The sequence below is a fragment of the Bison bison genome, unplaced genomic scaffold (assembly GCF_000754665.1).
Source record: "Bison bison bison isolate TAMUID 2011002044 unplaced genomic scaffold, Bison_UMD1.0 scf7180017864456, whole genome shotgun sequence".
Classification (NCBI taxonomy): domain Eukaryota; kingdom Metazoa; phylum Chordata; class Mammalia; order Artiodactyla; family Bovidae; genus Bison; species Bison bison.
In genome coordinates, this window is record NW_011495018.1 from 16,037,906 (window position 1) to 16,057,494 (window position 19,589).

Genomic DNA, 19,589 nt, shown 5'->3' on the forward strand with positions numbered 1-19,589 from the left:
AGGCTTCACTACGAAGTCCGGTCCAACTCTCCTCCCTTGGCGCTGACTGATCCTCTCTCAGATGGCTCATTCTGTTCACCTTTCTCTTCCCATCTGCCAAGTCAGGGATGCACACGTGTGTGTGTGTGTTGTCAGCCCGTGTAAAGACACGTTTCAGAGTCTGGGAGTAAGGGCTGAGTTTGAAAATAAAGTGGCATTTTTGTCCTGTTGTTTTGATTTCGTTCACCATATTTAATGGGACTTGCTGGCTTAGATGGTAAAGAATCTGCCTGCAACACAGGAGACCTGGGTTCGATCCCTGGGTTGGGAAGATCCCCTGGAGAAGGAAATGGCAATGCACTCCAATATTCTTGCCTAGAGAATTCCATAGACAAAGGAGCCTGGCAGGCTACAGTCCATGGGGTTGCAAAGAGTCAGACAGGACTGCAGCAACTAACACAGGGCATTATAAATAACATCACGGGTGGATATGGAGTTCTTATGCTCATCACAGGGGGATGTGAATTTTTGAGAGTCTAAGAAACCTGACTCCATCGGTAGATATTTTCAAGGGTCTAAGCACCAGCCAGTGATCAGCTCACCGTCCCTGCCCCTGTTACTGGAGTGTCTCTCTCTCTTCCATATACTTAATTTCACTCTCCTCACTGACCTCATTTACTGTTACAGCTTTAATTTTTATTTCTGTGTAAACAACTCCTGATTCTCTAGTCCATAGGTCCTTCTCTCCCCCTCCCCTGCTTCCTTCCCTTCCCTTCCTTTCTCTTTTCTCTTTCTCTCCCTCTCTCTCTCACAATCTTCTATGAGTATCAGCCTAGTAACTAAGAGCAGGGGCTCTGGGGTCACAGTGCCTGAATCAAAATCTTTGCTCTGCACTAATCAACTGGTATAACAGGCAAGCTACTTAATTTCTCTATGCCTCAACGTTGTCATCTGTAAGATGGGCACGTGGTATTAACTTAGAGGGCTGCTGGCAGGAGGGCCTGCAGTGACTACTGATTGTTTTTCTGGCCCCTTGGTCTGGAGTAATGCACACACCCAATAAGTCTTACAAATGATTTTGAATGGCCTCTGAACCTACTCTTTTCAAGATCACCAACAAACTCAGGGGCTCCGGGTTCAGTGATCACTGGTCCTGATCTGACTAGTTCCCTCAGCAGCACCAACCAGTCCCATCTTCAGTCTCCCCGGGCTTCCTCCTATCACACTGGCCTGATTTGGGATGCCTAAGGACCCAGGAGTCATTTAGCTTCTCCCTCTGCACTCTCCTTAGAAGGATGACTGGTCCTACCCCATGGTTTTGAGCACCTGTCATACGCTGAAGAAACTCAGCTCCTCAGCCTCCGTCTCTTCTTTGAGACCAAGCCACCTACCAGCTCCTGAATATCAGACGCTTCTCAAAGCAGCGCAGTGGGGTCTCACTGTCCTCCAGACTTCCACACTTGCTTATCCCTCACTCTCACCTCTCCCGGGTGCTCAGAGAGGAGACCTGTGTAGGGAGAGAAAGGAACCCACTGCGGAATCCAGGCAAGAGCGGCGTGTGGCTTGGACTGGAGCTGTGCTATGGAGGAGGTGAGCGGTGGGCATGTACCAGCTTGCCTTGGCAAAGGATGGAGTGAGGAGAGGAGAAGCCTTGGAGGCAGATGCCAACACGCAGTGTATGTGAGACGGGCAAGGTCGAGACAGAGTGAACTTCACATCAAAGACAGTTCGAGGCAAAGGACAAGGCACCTTCTGGGCATGGGAAAGAACGTGCGCTGTGCTGCCTACCGTTGGATAGGTGCGGGAGAAAGGAGACTCGTTTCATGAGAGAATTTTTAGGGACGCTAAGTTACAGTTAAAGGGAACAGAATGTTGCAGAAAAGGGTAGATAAAGGCAACACAGATCCTTATGCTGCTAAGTCACTTCAGTAGTGTCCGACTCTGTGCGACCCCATAGACGGCAGCCCACCAGGCTCCCCCACCCCGGGGATTCTCCAGGCGAGAACACTGGAGTGGGTTGCCATTTCCTTCTCCAATGCATGAAAGTGAAAGCGAAGTCATTCAGTCATGTCCGACTCTTAGCGACCCCATGGACTGCAGCCTACTAGGCTCCTCCGTCCACGGGATTTTCCAGGCAAGAGTACTGGAATGGGGTTCCATTGCCTTCTCCAACAGATCCTTATAACCAGATATAATTGCCCAGTTCCCTAAATTAATTCTCCCAGTACTATATACAATGTTATATACATTAAAAAAAAACACACACAACTTTTAAATGACATTTCAAACATGCAGGAAACTATAGACTTGTGTTATAAATATCCTTATACCCACCACTCTGTTGTGATGTATATATACATTTTTCAATTTTTTAATTTAAATATATTAAAATTTTTTTTACAGTGTTGTATTGGTTTCTGCCAAACAATAATGCAAATCAGCCTTAATTATACATACATCCCCTTCCTTCTCCACATCCCCTCTCCAGTGCCAGACTGGGATCCCTGTGCAACACTGCAACTTCTCGCCAGCTATCAACAAATATACACTACCAGATGTAAGATGTAACCTATATATCTTTTGGGGCTTCCCAGGGTGGTGCTAGTGGTAAAGAACCCTTCTGCCAATGCAGAAGACATAAGAGATGCTAGTTTGACCCCTGGGAAGATCCCCTGGAGAAGGAAATGGCAACCCACTCCGGTATTCTTGCCTGAAGAATCCCATGGACAGAGGAACCTGAGGGGCTGCAGTCTGTAGGGTCACAGAGTCAGACACAACTGAAGGGCTAAGTGTCTTTTTAATGGCAGTTGCCTCTGTAGTATTATTGTGCTGTTATGCATTCACTTTATTTTCTTGAATTATAGAAAATGCCTTGAGGGCAGAGGCTCACCCTCCTCTTTGTATCTCAGAGGCATCTTACATGATGCCTCACACACACAGTAGGTCTTCTAATTTTTGCTCAGTTAAACTGAATTCTTGAAAGACCTCGAAGGGATCTTCAGGAAAAAAGAAATTGTGGCAAGCAGCGTGTACTATTCTTACAGGTTTGAGAACCTGCAGCTATTTTTAAGAGATATTAATTCAGAAGGAAGGCTGTAAGAGAAAATAGGGCAGTAGCTGCATCTCATGACATAAAACTAAGAAAATGTATTTCATTTGCTGACATCCTTGGCTAACATTTCTGACTCTGGAATCAAAGGCACAGGTAACCCAAATTTCAACTTTCCCCTGTAGGCTTTCAATATCTGTGCCCTCCTACAAATGCTAAGTATATTTGACTTATTAAGAAAGATGTTTAGGAGTGTACTTACCAGAATTCCTGGAAAAACTTGCTATATACCACGGAAAATGAGACTTTTAATAGCCGTGGCAAGTAGTTAGGGTGACAATGGCATCTGGTTGTCCTGGATAATCTCAGTTTAGACCTGTTGTAGATCAATAATGTCTCAATTATTATTAGGAATCCCATGTCACTCTCAAAAGCATCTGGGTTGAGAAAATAAATTATCTGGTCACCCTATCAATTTTTACCTAAACTTTTTACATCACATGACTGCCATATGTGACTGAGGCTTCCATTTTTTTAATTTCTGCATTGTCCTGACAAATGGATTAAATAAGACTTTTTGCTTTGTTTTAGGAAGCCACACTAGACATCACAAACAAGCCTATTTTTGGCAAGCTTTCTGAACAGAACACAAACTGAAATAAATCCGTTCACCCAGATGTTTCCATCACAAATTGTGCCGACACGGCACAACTGCCTTTCCACAGAGAAAGAGCAAAGCGTCAAAAAACAGTAGGAACTAAAACTTAAATTACACAGTAAAAATGTCCAACATTTAAAGTCTAGGACTGTGGTTACAGAATTTAAGTCAAAACCAGCTTAAATTGTTGTTGTTTCAAAAACAACAACAAAGATCCAGGATGGCTTTTTATTAGAAAAACGATCTCTCTCTTTTATTTCATCTGCATCAACTTCAAAAAAGGAAAAATCATACAACATTAGAGTAAAATATAGTTATAACTATATTTTAAGCCTAGCAATTTCAGCTCAATTTTCAGCAGCAATGTTTCACCAGAATCAAAGATTTCCTAGATGGTTTAAAAACACAGTGAAAATTTGGCACTTTGAAACCTTACGTGAATACAGCTTTAACTTCTTATTTTCAAAGAAAAATGAGATTTAACACACAAAAAAATAAGGCAATGCCCCTTAAGGTCCTTAAAAAAAAAGAAAAGAAACTCAACCTGCTGTGCACATTAAATAATTCAAATCAATGATCCTTTTAAGCCCTTAGCAATGCATGAACCAATGGGGAAAAGCAATCTAATACTTCATGCATTTAGGGGACTGCATTAGAAAGAGTCTTAGCCTGCTTCTGCTTTTATAAATGCAAATATATGCAGAGCAGACAGATTGGGATCTGTACAATTTAGCAATGATCGAAACTTGTAATTTTTGAAAATGGGACAGATGTCCAGACTAGTTATATTAAGATGTTGTTTATTGAAGAAGAAACCAAACAAACAATCCAATCCCACCTCCTCCTTAAAAAGGAAACAAATAAACAACGCTACCACAAACTAGAATAAGCTTCATGTCGTCTTGTTTCTCTTATAGAACCCAAACGCTGAAAGGCAGCTTAGGGTAGAGGAATGAATATTTCCCGACTGTATCATTCACTGCATTACTCATCTTCCTGTCCCTAAAACACAGAAGTGGGGGGAAATGCTTCCCCATTCAAGGACCGCTTAGAGTCTAAAGGTCAGAGATCAGCTAGATCTCTGGTCAACAAATAAGGGCTGAATGAATGCCATCTTACTTTATTCACGCAAAGTTGTTGAGTGCTTACTGTCTTCCTACACTTGGAATATAATGGCTCCCAGGGCTTATTTGATGATATTGAGTGCCTAGAACGTACCAGGCACTGAGGAAATATGATGAAAACATAGTAATTGCCCTCAGTCTCATGGGGAAGACAAGTAAATAAATACATGATTTAAATGGGGTGCTAAGTATGGTAATGAATGTATATGAGGTACCATAGCAAATGAGATGAGGATGGATTGATTCTGACTGGGACATGAAAAAAGACTTTATTACTATACACTTGGGCGTTTTGGGGTGGTGCAGTGGTAAAGAATCCACCTGCCAATGCAGGAGATGCAAGAGACGTGAGTCTGATCCCTGGGTCAGAAGACCCCCTTGAAGTAGGAAATGGCAACTCACTCCAGTATTCTTGGGTAGAGGAGCCTGGTGGGCTACAGTTTACGGGGACACAAAGAGTCAGACATAACTGAGCAACTGAGCATTCACGGACTATATGCTTCGAGATTTGAAAAACTGCTGAGTGTATTTCCTAAGAGTTTAAACAGAGAAATGACATGATCGGTTGTGTTACAAAACAGCCACTCTGGAGGCAAAGTGGAGTAGAGTAGCATAGGGAAGAGGCTAGTGGTGAAGAAGTCTAATTATGGTAGCTACATAGCCCAGGTAAGAGATGACAAGGGTGTGAGCGAATAGAATGATGCTGGGCCTGGAGAAAGGATGTCTAGACACAAGATCAACCAAATGTGTCCACCACTGAGCCTCAGCCACATTTCCAGAGAGCACCAGCGGCTACAGGATCCACTCTTACACTGAGCTGGAATCAATCTCACTCCAGCTACCATTTGCTGGCCTAGTCGTGCACTCTGGAGAAATTCAGACATGACAGATCCTCAAATGCTGGCTCTGTGTTCATGCTTGATTGCCATCAGTGAAATTCAGATAAAATATTGATATTCTTCTAACTAACAAAACAGCAGAGTCGGGACATACATTTCAAATGTGTACTAAATCTCCTGCCCTAAACATTCACCTTCAAGGTAAGCTGAGATCTGCTCTGAGACAAAGTAGAGCAATTGGTTTTTTTAAATCTTTTTAAAAAAAATCCCAACAAACTTCCACTTCATAGATGTTTGCTGGGTTTTGAACTCATTCACCTTACGAGTTACCCCTCTCCTTGCTTCGTAGACTCTACAAATGAGGTTCTTCATTCAAGAGAATAGGATATGGCCATTCTGAAGGCACCTGCTTCTCTGATCAATGGCCAGTACTTTACATGAATGAGGGACAGGAGAGCAGGAGAGGTCATTCATGGTTCTACAACCCTGCTCTCTGCACTTTCACTGCAGAAATTCAACGTGCTGAAGCTACCACTAGAAGCCTACAATTCTAAGAATTGTCCTGGATTTCCCTCCACAGTTTTAGAAAGAGTCCTTCAGCCCAGCCCAATCTACCTCCCAGAGCAAGATGGTGAGCAGAGGCCCTGGTCAAGCAGGTCTCTATGTGCGTCATCGGTAAGGTTTTCTATTCAGGGAGGCCAGGGATTAATATACTACTGAGTTTTGTTCAGGGAAACAGTGATTTTTTTATTATGAAAGTTTTCAAATATATATAAAACAAACTCACATATGACCTTCCTTCAGATTCAACATTACCAACATCTGCCCCTCTTGCTTCATTTATCCTTTTCATCCTTTTTCTTTCCCCCTCTTTTTTGACTTCCTTTTTTCTTTACCTCCCTTCCTTTCTTCCTCCCTCCTTTCTTTTGTATAGTATTGTTAAGCAAATCTCTCACATTATGTTGTTCTATCCCTATGTCAGAGTAACTCTAAAACATACTTTCTAGGGACTTCCCTGGCTGTCCAGTGGTTAAGCCTCTGGGCACAGGTTTGATCCCTCATCAGAGAACTAAGATCCCACATCCCACAGCCAAAAAAAAAAAAAGGACATTGTCTTATATAAACACACTGGCCAAATTCACTATTACACCTGACCAAATTAATGATCAGTCTTTAAAACCATCTAGGATCTAGTTCACAGGAAAGTTTTAGAAGAAGCCTTGCAATCTCTGTTGCTTCTCTAAGGGAAAGACTATGCCACAGAGCTTTCTTAGATTATCAGGATATTTCCCTTTATACTCAGCTTAAATTTGTATCCAATCACTATATATCCTCATGTATCATGTTAATTAATCTACCCTTTTAATGTCTACACATTTCGAGTATTTGTATATAGTTAGCTGGTTTTTCCTTAGTCTGTACTTAACTGAGCTATACATATTTAATTCTAATCTCTTATTCATTGATGCCCTCAGCCCCTTAATCATTTCAGTGTTTTGCTTTGAACCTCGTCCACCTGGTTTCCATAAGCCCGGTGATGAGTACCCCAGAACCAGATGCAGTGTTCCAAGAGTGTTTGCACCCCGATGAAACTGCTCCCCATTTTTCCCCCTGAATGTTCAATCCCAAAGCACAAGAGCCGTGCTCTGTCATATTGTAACAGAAACAAATGTTTTATTTTCTGCTTTTATTTCCAGTTATTTTTTGGCATTACAGCATGTGTTTCATTCCTCCCGCTAAACATCTGTGCTTCAGCTCACTTTCCTCCAGATGTAACACAAACAGCATCTGGGAATCAAGAGAGTACAGAGACCCAGCCCTGCCACTCTAGCGATGCAACTCTGGCAAGTCACTCAGGGCCACTTCAGGTCCTTCACCTAAATAACAGATAAAGACATTCTTCCTAATTCACAGGATTGCTGGAGGGTCAAATGAGATGATGTAAATGAAAAATGTTTACCAACCATTTTTTTTAAGGTTTTTAAAAAATTAACTAATTTATTTATAGCTGTGTTGGGTCTTTGTTGCTGCATGCAGGCTTTCTTTAGTTGTGGAGCAGAGGCTACTTTCCACCTGCAGCGCATTGGCTTCTCACTGCGGTGGCTTCTCTTATTGTAGAGGGCAGGTTCTAGGTGCGTGGGCTTCGACAGTGCCCAGGGTCAGCAGCTGCAGCTTGCTGGCTGCAAAGCAGGGGCATCATCAGTTGCAGCACAGGGGCGCATTAGTTGTGGCTCATGGGCCCTAGAGCATGCAGGCTTCAGCAGTTGCTGTGCGCGGGCTCAGCTGCTCTGCAACATGTGGGATCTTCCAGGGATTGAACCCACATCCCCTGCATTGGCAGGCAGATTTCTATCCACTGTGCCACCAGGGAAGTCCAAGGTTTACTATTAATAACTTTAATGCCATATGTGTTTATGTGTGTGTATCTATATTAGTACATGAAATACAGAAAAGGTGAACATTGACATTCGCTAAAGACTTTTTCTACTTGTATCAATACCCTATTGTATCATTTAATAATCTCCGGTATCAGGAAATTTTTTCTTTCAGCCCTGTTCTTCTCATCAAAACAGAATCATATAAAGCATCTCATATGCCTGGACTACACAAGCATGAGAATTTCAGGTTTATGCTTCACTTACATGTAAATCAGGTACAGGACATTGGCTTCTGTTTACTGAGTTCTAGGAAAGTATGCTAAACACTTTACCTGAAAAATGACCTAATTTAGACCTCATAATTTCATAAAATAGTCACCATTGATATCCCCAATTTACATATGAGGAAACTGGGGCTCAGGAAAGTTAAGTAACTTTCTTAAGGTGAATAGCTGAAGATAAGCAGTAGAGCTCGGTAAACCTAACACCTCCAGAGCCCTTGCTTCAACAATGGGCATGAGTTAATATTTCAAATAATTAGGAACCCCTAACTACAGATAAAATTCAACAAACCTACTATATGCCAGACACTTAGAGAAGTGAAAAGGAGTAATTCTTTTCAGGTGGCTTATTGTTTGATCACTGAACTCACGGCTGTTAAAAGGAACAAGTAATCATGGCTGTTATAATGATGACTCATGGCCATTGTTATCAGAGGCAACTGTACCAACTATCCACTGCCTAAGAAAATGCTTGAAAGTGAAAGTGTTAGTCCCTCAGTCATGTCCAACTCTTTGCCAACCCATGGGCTGTAACCTGCAAGCTCCTCTGTTCATGGGATTCTCCAGGCAAGAATACTGAAGTGGGTAGCCATTCCCTTCTCCAAGGGATCTTTCTGATCCAGGATTGAACATGGGTCTCCTGCACTACAGGCAGATTCATTACCATCTGAGCCACACTCTTATGCAAAAAATCAGATTAGTTTAAGAAAATCTATTTGATGACTATTGCTAATCATTTTTCCTCCAATTCTCTGGCTGTCAGTTATCTAATAAATCACTGAATACAATCTCTTTTTCTTTAAACTGTCCATTCAAAGATGTATTATCTGAGAAGGCTCTAGTTCGGACTTTTTATTACCTCAGTCCTGGATTACTGCATTAGACTCAGTTCCCACTGACTTTCTGCCTATTTCTACCTACTGTGGGCTTCCCTGGTGGCTCAGTGGTAAAGAATTCCCCTGCCAATGCAGGAGATACAGGTTCAATCTCTGGGTCGAAAAGATCTGCTGGAGAAGGAAATGCCAACACACTCCAGTATTCTTGCTTAGGAAATCCCATGGACAGATGTGCCTGGAGGGCTACAGTCCATGGGTTTCAAAAGAGGTGGACACGACTTAGCAATTAAACAACATTTCTACCTTTTTAGTTCCTGCCAGACACCACTGCCAGGTAAATTTCCTTAAAATAAAGCTTCCGTATGAACCAGTCCCTCCTCTGAAGCTTTACTCAGTTCTGCCTTTCAAGGCTCCAAATGATATCATGACAATTTGCTTTTCCAACCACAACATAAATTCTCCTCTCCACCCAGACCATCCTCTTCTTTGCTGACTGAATGTGCCTTGTGTACCACCGTCTTTGCCGGAACTCTTCTCCCCTCCATCTGACTTGTCTCCTCTTTGAATAGTATCTATTGTTCAAGGCCCAACTCAGGTCTTCCTTCTTGAGGTAGCTGTCCTGGTCACTGAACATCCATGTTCTCCTTCCTCTGTTCTCAGTAGGAGCTCAGCAAGTGTTTGCAGAAATTAATTATAGCTCCATTGAACATCAATAGCATTTTTTGGGGCCATATCACTCACTGATACAAAATTATGTACGTATGTACGTATGGCACCACATCATGTGTGCTCCATCGCCCAGTCATGTCTGCCTGTTTGTAACCCCGTGGGTTGTAGCATGCCAGTCCCTTCTCTCCATGGAATTTTCCAGTCAAGAATACTGGAGTGGGTTGCCATTTTCTTCTCCAGAGGATCTTCCCAACCCAGGGATCGTAGCCGGGCTCCTGCATTGATAGGCGGATTCTTTCCCACTGAGCCACCTGGGAAGCTCAGTGGTGCTACTTAACTTTCTATATGTACATTTCTTGAGTTCCTATTTGAAGTAAAGTGAAAGCTTTTTAAAGGCCTGAACCGGGTCTTCAAGACTTCTTTTGTATGCCATATACTGTTCCCCAGGCAAAGGCACTGTATACTTAAACTGACATACAGTTTAACTGACTCTGATGCTGGGAAAGATTAAAGGCAGGAGAAGAAGGGGGCAACAGAGGATGAGCTGGTTGGATGGCATCACCGACTCAATGAATGTGAGTTTGAGCAAGCTCCAGGAGATGGTGAAGAACAGGGAAGCCTGGCGTGCTGCAGTCCATGGGACTGCAAAGAGTCAGACACAACTTAGTGACTAAACAACAACAAATACTTAAACAATATGGAATAAAATCACCTAGTCAACACGTTTAGATAATATAGCCAGTTCGGCAGGCTAAAAGAACAGTCACGACTTAAGATATCTGGCCTCTAAGTCTTAGCCTTACTAATGCATTAATTTAGAGCTGATGAAAATAAACTGAAAATGCAAGAAATTCAGATGCCCTCAAAAGGATAAATGCAAAGGAAAATACCTGGACACATCAGAGACAAACTGCTGCAAATCAAAGATAAAACCCTGAAGGCAGCTACAGAAAACTATACAAGCCAGAAGACAATTGAATGACACGAAAGTGCTGAATGGAAAGAAAAAAAAGTTAATGAATCTAGATTTATATATCCAGAAAAACTGTAATTCAAAACAAAAGGTAAAATAAACACTGTTCAGAAAAACAAGAGTAAAGAAAATTCACTGCTCTCAGACTTGTGTTATAAGAAATGTTCAAGGAAATTATTCAGAAAGGAGTATGATACCAGATAGAAATTTAGATCTACACTAAACAAATGAAAAACACCAGGATGTAGATAAATATAAAAGTTTTAAAAACCTTTTTAGATTTAGAAGTGTTTAGAAGGAAATGGCAACCCACTTCAGTGTCCTTGCCTGGAGAATCCCAGGGACGGGGGAGCCTGGTGGGCTGCCATCTCTGTGGTCGCAAAGAGTCGGACACAACTGAAGCGACTTAGCAGCAGCAGCAGCAGAAGATAACTAACAGTCAGGGGTCGGCAAGCTACAATATGAAGGTAAATATAGTTTTATTGAAACATAACCACATCCATTCATTTATGTGTAGTGTCAAGAGCTACGACCCCTGGTCTAAAGCACCAAAGTAAAGAACAATTTAAAAAACCCAATATATTATAAAGTTTATCATGTAAAGTATGTAATGTAAAAGCTTATAATGTAAAAGTATGAAAATAGCCCCAAATATAGGAGATATTTGAAGGTAATCTGTGATAAGGACATGTATCATAAACATAAAAAAATTTTAAAGAGGTAATATTAACAAGTCAATAGGGAGATTATAATGGAATACTAAAAATATTTAAAACTGAAAGCTAATCAAGTGCCCATCATTCAGAAAAATGGATAAATGTAGGTATATTCACACAACGGAATACTAAACAATAATGAGAATGATTTATGCCTGTATACAAGACAATGGAAGAACCTCACAAATGTAATTGTGAGCAAAAGAAGCCAGACAAAAAAGAGTATATACTGTTCACTTTATTTATAGAAAGCACAAAGGCAGACAAAATAACAATCTATAATGTTAGATGTGGTTACCCTTGGCAGTGGGGTGGGGTTAGAGGGCTAGTGACTGGAAAGAACTCTCTGGAGGACCTCCAGTGAATTAGTAACCTTCTGTTTTTTTAATTTAGTTGTTGGTTACACATGCTTGCTTTATGAAAATTTGTTGGGTGATACATTTATGATATATGCAATTTTCTGTATGGATATTAAATATCTGTAAAAATTATAAATATACATATATTAACTTTTACTGATACTTACATAAATATATATGATATGCTGCTGCTGCTAAGTCACTTCAGTCATGTCCAACTCTGTGTGACCCCATAGACGGCAGCCCACCAGGCTCTCCGTCCCTGGGATTGATATATACTTAAACTAAAACCCTGATAAAAGAATATGACAACACACACCAAAAGAGGGATTTTGAAAAAAAGCTGATGTTCTATAAACTTTAAAAAGTCACAGTAATTTTGAAATAAATATATAAGTAAACAGTAAATTAAAATAGCAGAAGAATGAATTCATTATCTGGGAGAAAGATTAAAGGAAATTCTCTAAGAAGCAGCACTGAGATAAAGAGCTGGAAAATATGAAAGAGTAATTAGATACAGAATAAAATGAAAAGACATAAATCTAACAGGACTGCTAGATGCAACAGATGTGATATTCAAAGAGATAAAGGATGAGAACTTTCCAAAATTGATGAACAGCATGAAAGTTCAGGCTCAAAAAGAATGTGCTCTGAACAGAATAAACACAAATCATCTATATTCAGAAGGCTATGGTAGTGCTGCAAAAATTCTTAAAGATAGACTAGCTGTCTCCTTTGTTTTAAAGTCTTTTGGACTCTGTGGGAGAGGGAGCGGGGGAATGATTTGGGAGAATGGCATTGAAACACGTATAATACCATAAAAGAAACGAATCGCCAGTCCAGGTCTGATGCAGGATACAGGATGATTGGGGCTGGTGCACTGGGATGACCTAGAGGGATGGTACGGGGAGGGAGGTGGGAGGAGGGGTTCAGAATGGGGAGCACGTGTACAGCCGTGGCAGATTCATGTTGATGTATGGCAAAAACAATACAATATTTTAAAGTAATTAGCCTCCAATTAAAATAAATAAATTTAAATTAAAAAAAAAAGAATATTGAGGCCTAAAAAGATTAAGTGATTTGCCTCAATCAAAAAGCTAATAGTAGAGATGGAAATAATCTTAATATGTTACAGTTTAAGGCTTACTTACAGATAAGAGGAGCAAAATAGTAATTTCTGACTTCAACTTTCCTACTGGTATCATCATTTATAATAGCAATATGAGACATTACTGTTCACAGAGAGAATTTAACTCAAGTTGAAACTATGAAGAGATTATGGATTCAAGTGCATGCAGCAAGTGTTTAACAAGGGATACTCAGTAAGTGATTAGGCCAGGCTACTGCTGCCTACATATACCTTAAAGAAATAGTTTCAAGATAAATTTCCTATTTCAATTTAACTACAAGACCATTAAAATCATTTCAACCCAAAAAACCTACATTTTTCATATTCCCCTATTTAAATGTTTCAACATTTTAGAGTGCTTTTGAATTACAATTTTTCTGTTATATGCATCAACATATAAGGTAAATTATTTTCTTCCTTTGAAACAGAACTAATTAAACCTCTAAATGCCCACTATAAGTCTGATACAAATTTCAAACTGGTCTGAAAGATAGAAAATGTACTAAAGACCTGTTATAAAGCATTCTTTTCTTATGTAGTACAATGAGTAATTTCTGATGGTGGATCTGGAATAGGTATTAATTCAAGTATTAAAGAAGAAAAGATCTAGTTAGGATAGGAAAGTGTTAAGTTTAGTTCTTATTCAAATTTTATAATTTTGAATAATCAGAGAAAAAATTATATTATTTTAATGATCATGGGTCTTAAATCTATAATAAAATAATTCTATGGCCAAGTCTGCTGACTTTTCAGACAATATTTTCCAGAAATATAAAAAAATTAAATGTCGAAATGATCTGTATATTCCAGGTGGAAGCATTTTCAGAAATTTCTAACACATGTTTTCTTACAAATAAGACAACTTTATTATGACATGAAATACATAGGCACAGGTATGTAATATTTTGACTAAAATGAAAAAAACGAAGCAATTGGTACATAAATACCAGACTCAGGAGAAAACTAATTTGTTTTATGGGCGAGTCAAACTTTTTAGAGCATCTTGATCAGTTACAGCTGCTTATGAAAGTTAATAATGTTTTTAATTTTCAATAAATTTTAACTATTCATACTCATAAATCTGGCAACTATAAAGGAATTCTTAAAATCAGTTAGCAAATTTAGTCAGTAAAAATGAAAAATGAAACTAAAATAAAAAAAGACAACAGACCATGAAAATACTTCTACCAAGTATTTACTGCACAAATAACTCACACAAATGTATAAAGAAACCATTAAGACATTTATTTATACAAGTGACAAAGTATATGAAAAAGTCACACAGAGGTAAACTGGCAATTTTGAACTCTTTTAACTTACTAAATTAGCAACAATAACATATAAAACCCCCACTCAAAGCTGTAAACTTCTGGTGAACTGATATACTCAAATGGTAACACTGTAAAATGTTACTACTCTCTGGGAAAGCAATAAGGCAAACTTACTAAGAACCATAAAACTGTTTATATTACTTCATTTAATAATTCCACTTCCAGGAACTTATCCTAATAAAACTGAAAATAAACTTAAGAATTTAGCAATCGGGAAATGGTTTAAATAAAGTAAAAAGATTAAATAATCATTATCAAAACTAAATACCAATAGTCAAATAATATGAAATAAAAAATAGTTAAAAAAAGAGTAATACAAAATGAAAGTTCTGAAGTCACTTCAGCGAGGTGGTGACAATTACGGGTAATTTTTCCATTTGGCAAAATTTTCTTCAGTGTTTTCAGTAAAAGAAAAAGATCGATTACCATTTCAGAAAGTCACTTGTCTTTTCAAAACATTTATGCTCTTTACCATTAGCAAACTATGCATGCCAAAATTTAAGTTGAGAAACAGCCAAGATGCCCCAGGTGCTTGCTATTCCATACCAGGCGATGTACGAAGGCGTACTGTGACTTGTCCCTTTCCAACAGGAAGAGGCAACCACCGCCACCTTTGGTTACGCAAACTGCAGGGCACTGGACACAAGCAAAGCTGTAAAAGTCTCAGCTTACAACTTTGTATGTCTGAAGTTTTATTTAAGGCATCATGATAACTAGCTCTTTTCCTTATCATTTTCTGTGTCATTTAAGAAAGTTCCGTTTTTAAAATGTTGACAATACGCTGAAAGTGCTCTACTGAAGCATGTAACTTTTTAGACTGAGTTTATATGAGGTTCACCACAAATACGACCATTTTTCTTTAACATATTTAAAATTTCGAGGTTAGAGGTTACAAAACAACTACCTTTGCAAGAAAGACAATCCATAAAAATCTAAAAATTCTTATTTGATGAAAATTTAACAACTCTTCCCTTTGAAACTATATTTATTTGAATAAATGCAGTGGGATTTGAACAGACTGGCTGCATTATATACTGCTTTCCCATAACAAAAATATGAAGCACTCATTATACATGAAATTTATTCTTTTGGAATGTGACTGTTTTCAAAACTATGGTGAAGAGGGACAGGGACCTGTCAGTAGGCCACTTGAATGAAAATGTTTGAGAACAACTGTTTTTCAACATTTAAAGAGAAGGGATTAACTGCAAATACACGGCAAACCTCAGCATTTGTAAACATCATTTGAAAAAGCAAACTGAAAAAATACCAGGGGCTTGATACCCTAGAAAAAGGTATAAATAAATACTAAAAAATAAAGAAAAGAAGTTTTTAATTGAAGACACATTCTTTAGCTTAATTTTTAAAAATTAGGTTATTTAGTATATTGGCACAGGGTGGTCAACTGTATTGATTACCAGGAAAACATCTCATAGCTGCCAAAACATAAGCCATAGGAGCTGTCCTATGCTAATGGTGGAGTAGAGGTGAATTTAATTAAACATTTAGTCTTCTCTTTACTTTCCATTAGTGGTAGCAGCAATAATTTGGTTCATTTAGAAATATTTGTTATAAAAGTTTATTAGTTTCCAAGATCTAAACAAACACAGCTATTACCAAGATAAGTATAACATTATTAAAGAAATGTTCTTAATAATCATAAACTCTATAAAACATAAGAGTTAAATAATGGCTTTTTCAAACATAGTTAAGGAGTTTCAATAACCAGAGCCACCAGGAAGCCAAAATAAAGTCAAAGAAACAAATACACATTCACTTCATGACACCAAAGAAACATGTAGCTCATTGTTTTTCCCCTCTGATTAGAAAATATGGTCAACTTTTTCATAGGAGAAGACTTTTAAGAGAGATCAAAATCAGAAAGTTGCTTTTCCTGAATCTGATCTAATAGCATGACAATATTCTATAGTACAACAAGAAATGAACAACTGCAGGGCTATTTATAATGTACAGCAGATAAATTGTGCACCATAGAAACCATAAATGATGGACATTTTTCTTCATGCAAAAAAAGAAAAAAAACCCATAGGTATCATTTGTCTTTTGCACGAAGCCTGTCATTCTGCACACAGGATTCAAATGTCAATGAGGAAATGATAACAATCCCAAGCCAGTCTTAAAGTGTCTTAATTACATCGTCTTCTCCCTTTGTCTCATTCAGAGTTATACACTCACAGCTCAAAACTTGCTCATTAGACTCCTCAGGTTTTGATTTTTTAAGTGCCAGCTCTGCTGGGAGAAGAGATGAGCACCGCTGGAGAGACTGTGCAATGTCATCAATCGTCCATTTGTCTTCGGGCAGGGCATGCTCCTCCAGGGTGAATGGTCCCTGTTTGGTTCGTGTCAGCTCTAGCACATTGGCACAGGAAGAGAGTTCTGTGGTAACAAAAGGGGAAAAGAAAATGCATGATAAATGATTTAGTATTTCATAGTCTATCATTTTTCAAATGTCTGAGGGACTCAATTCAAACCATTCAAAACTACCCTAAATGTAAAGTTGTAATCATCCAAAATAATAACCAGAAGCCTTGAGATTATGAAATGATTAAGTAGCCAAATAATATTTAATAGCTCATCTAATAAACTGGTTTAAAGTCTAGAAGGAACGGGCATTCACTTTTCTTACTTAACCCATGAAGCAACCTCCTGAGGTAATATTACTCTCACTTTGCAGATGAGGTAACGAGGCCTGTCCCGTGTCACCACAGCCAGCCAATGGCAGGGCCAGATCTCCAACTTCCCGGTTGTTAGGAAGACGATGGCTTCTAGGTTGCTTTAAAAAATTTGACGTGTAGCAATGAAAACAATTTTTTTTTAAAGGAGTAATCTTTTCTTTTTGTCCCTACTTTTGAGTTAAAACATTTTATGCTTGAAAAAAAATGTTGGCCTTAGATTCACTATTCACATCTTCATTTTCTGTTCCTCTTTTTCTCCTCTCTCCCATTACAAGCATTTCACTGCAGCTGTGGATGCTGCTAACTGTCTGCCATAAACCTAGAATGCTTTTAAGGCTGAAAGCACAGCCTTCAGTACTGGCACAGTACTGGCACAGTTCCTAAGGCCAGTACTCAGAGACATGAAAAACGGAAAATTCCTTCTTCCCATCAAAAAGGAATATTACTCTCTAAATGGTAATTCATAATTCATCTTTATGCTTACCTTTGCCAATGTCACTGACCAAGCTTCTGATATAAAAACCTCCTCCACATTCGACATCTGGAATGTTAATAGTGACATGGTGAATTGCTAAGCTCCTATGAAATCCACTTTACATAGAAATGATGCCCCTAAACAAATGTAAAAATGCACTATGCAAACAATCGAGTGATAAAATATTTATGTGCCATAACATAAATTATTCATCTAGTAGCATATGTGTGAGACTGAAAAGTCAGAGTGTAGAGAAAGCAAATAGCAGAAACTCATGAGCATGTTTTAAATTACATGGCAAGTCATACCACTTTAATACTTCAGCCTCGTTCATTTAATAGGTTTTAAATAGTTAGAAATCTCAGCTTTGCTATCATGAGCTACAGACTTAAAAAAATTTTTTTCAGATTTGCACATCTTGTTCATTTAATAGGTTTCAAATGGTTAGACATCTCAGCCTTGCTATCATAAGCTGTAGATTTTTAAAATATTTCCAGATTTACATACTCGAAAAATACAACAAACAAACAAAAATTCCCTTTTCAGTGGCAGGAATTATGTTTGGGGTAATATATTACAGAGAGAACTCAGCATATTTAAATGTTCTTTTGGAAATATTCCTGAAAAAAATCATGAAATAACTTACAATTACACAATGTACCAGAACTGACTGCATGTCTAAACAGCTTCTTAGCTTAGCCTAATACAAGTTTATTGGTTAAGAGCAAGGCTCTGGATTATTTTTATTCATCCACAAGACATCCTGAAAAGAACTGTATTTCCACACGAAAAGACCACATTCCACCTGTTTCTAGCTTAGCATACACTAAAGTTATTTGAGGGAATTAATCAAAACTCCCCACCTAAGTATTTTAATTTCTTTTTTTCCCTATCAGCTCAAGGTTGGGAGCCACTGCTGAGATTAAAGAAAAAATAAAGAGCACTAGGACCAAATGGAGGTGTGCTATCAAAGGTGACTCTTTGATGAAAGAGTCAAATGTGGCCTACTAGAAACTCCAATGAACAAATGCGACTGGAAAAACTTGAGGGTTTTTTTTTACTTTCATAGATAATATCTGCTTTGCCAACACAGCTGCTGCTTTTTCATGGAACATAGTAAAACACTTTTTAGCATATTTGTTTCATTGTTTGTCTAATGTTTTAGAATCAGGAAACTTAAGGAGTGACTTCCTAAAAAAACTGTACAAAACCCACAATCTACAGGAACTTACACTAAATAATAATCTCAAAAGGAGAAAAAAAGAGCAACAAAGTTTAGAAAAAAAGATTTGGGAAATTATTTCTAAAAGTCAACCTATTCAGAATGCACCATGAAATTAAGAGCAGGGCCAATTTCAGGGAGACTGAAGATTAAGAAGAACTACAGCTTTTGATTTTTCACAACTCTTACACATTCAGGGCTTTAGCTAGGAGATCATAAAATTTTCAAACAATAGAGAAAGCCTTTGTGGGTTGTAAATTTATTTCAAATATGGATTATAGATAAATTCAAATTGTTCATTTGAATTAAACTTTACCATATGTCCAAGAATACATTTCTGCATTACCCATTATTCCTATATTTTCATGATCTTTAGCAGTAATTTGTTGGTGACAAAGAGAAAGAAAAATCACTCAACTTTTAGAATTTCTTGTTCAAAAACTGAAAAAGCATTGTTTTAAAAGGACAAATAAATATTAATAAAAAAACTGAGAATAGACTATCAGGTACTAGCCAAAATGGGAAACAAGTATTCATAAGACAATAAAATAGAAAATACAAAATTTTGAAAATATGTATTCCTTACCTACTCTTCTCTATAGAGATCCAAAGTATGTTACTTACAATTTTATAGCAAGATAATATAAGAAACTCAGATGATTTAGGACAACTCTGAACCCCTATATAGCCATCAGATCAGATCAGATCAGATCAGTCACTCAGTCGTGTCCAACTCTTTGTGACCCCATGAATCGCAGCACGCCAGGCCTCCCTGTCCATCACCAACTCCCGGAGTTCACTCAGACTCATGTCCATCGAGTCAGTGATGCCATCCAGCCATCTCATCCTCTGTCGTCCCCTTCTCCTCTTGCCCC

General features: G+C 38.4%; 1 protein-coding gene across 1 annotated transcript in view; it reads right to left on the reverse strand.

The window, feature by feature from the left end:
- Positions 1–14,169: 14,169 nt before the first annotated feature.
- The window catches only part of TRUB1 (TruB pseudouridine (psi) synthase family member 1), a 32,830-nt gene continuing 27,410 nt past the window's right edge, over positions 14,170–19,589 (reverse strand). Inside the window, exons 8-9 of the mRNA XM_010859294.1 lie at positions 17,502–17,558; positions 14,170–16,718 (exon numbers count right to left, since the gene is read on the reverse strand). Of these exons, the coding sequence (XP_010857596.1) occupies positions 16,459–16,718; positions 17,502–17,558 (317 nt within the window). The 3' untranslated portion in view covers positions 14,170–16,458. The remainder of the gene's footprint in view (positions 16,719–17,501; positions 17,559–19,589) is intronic.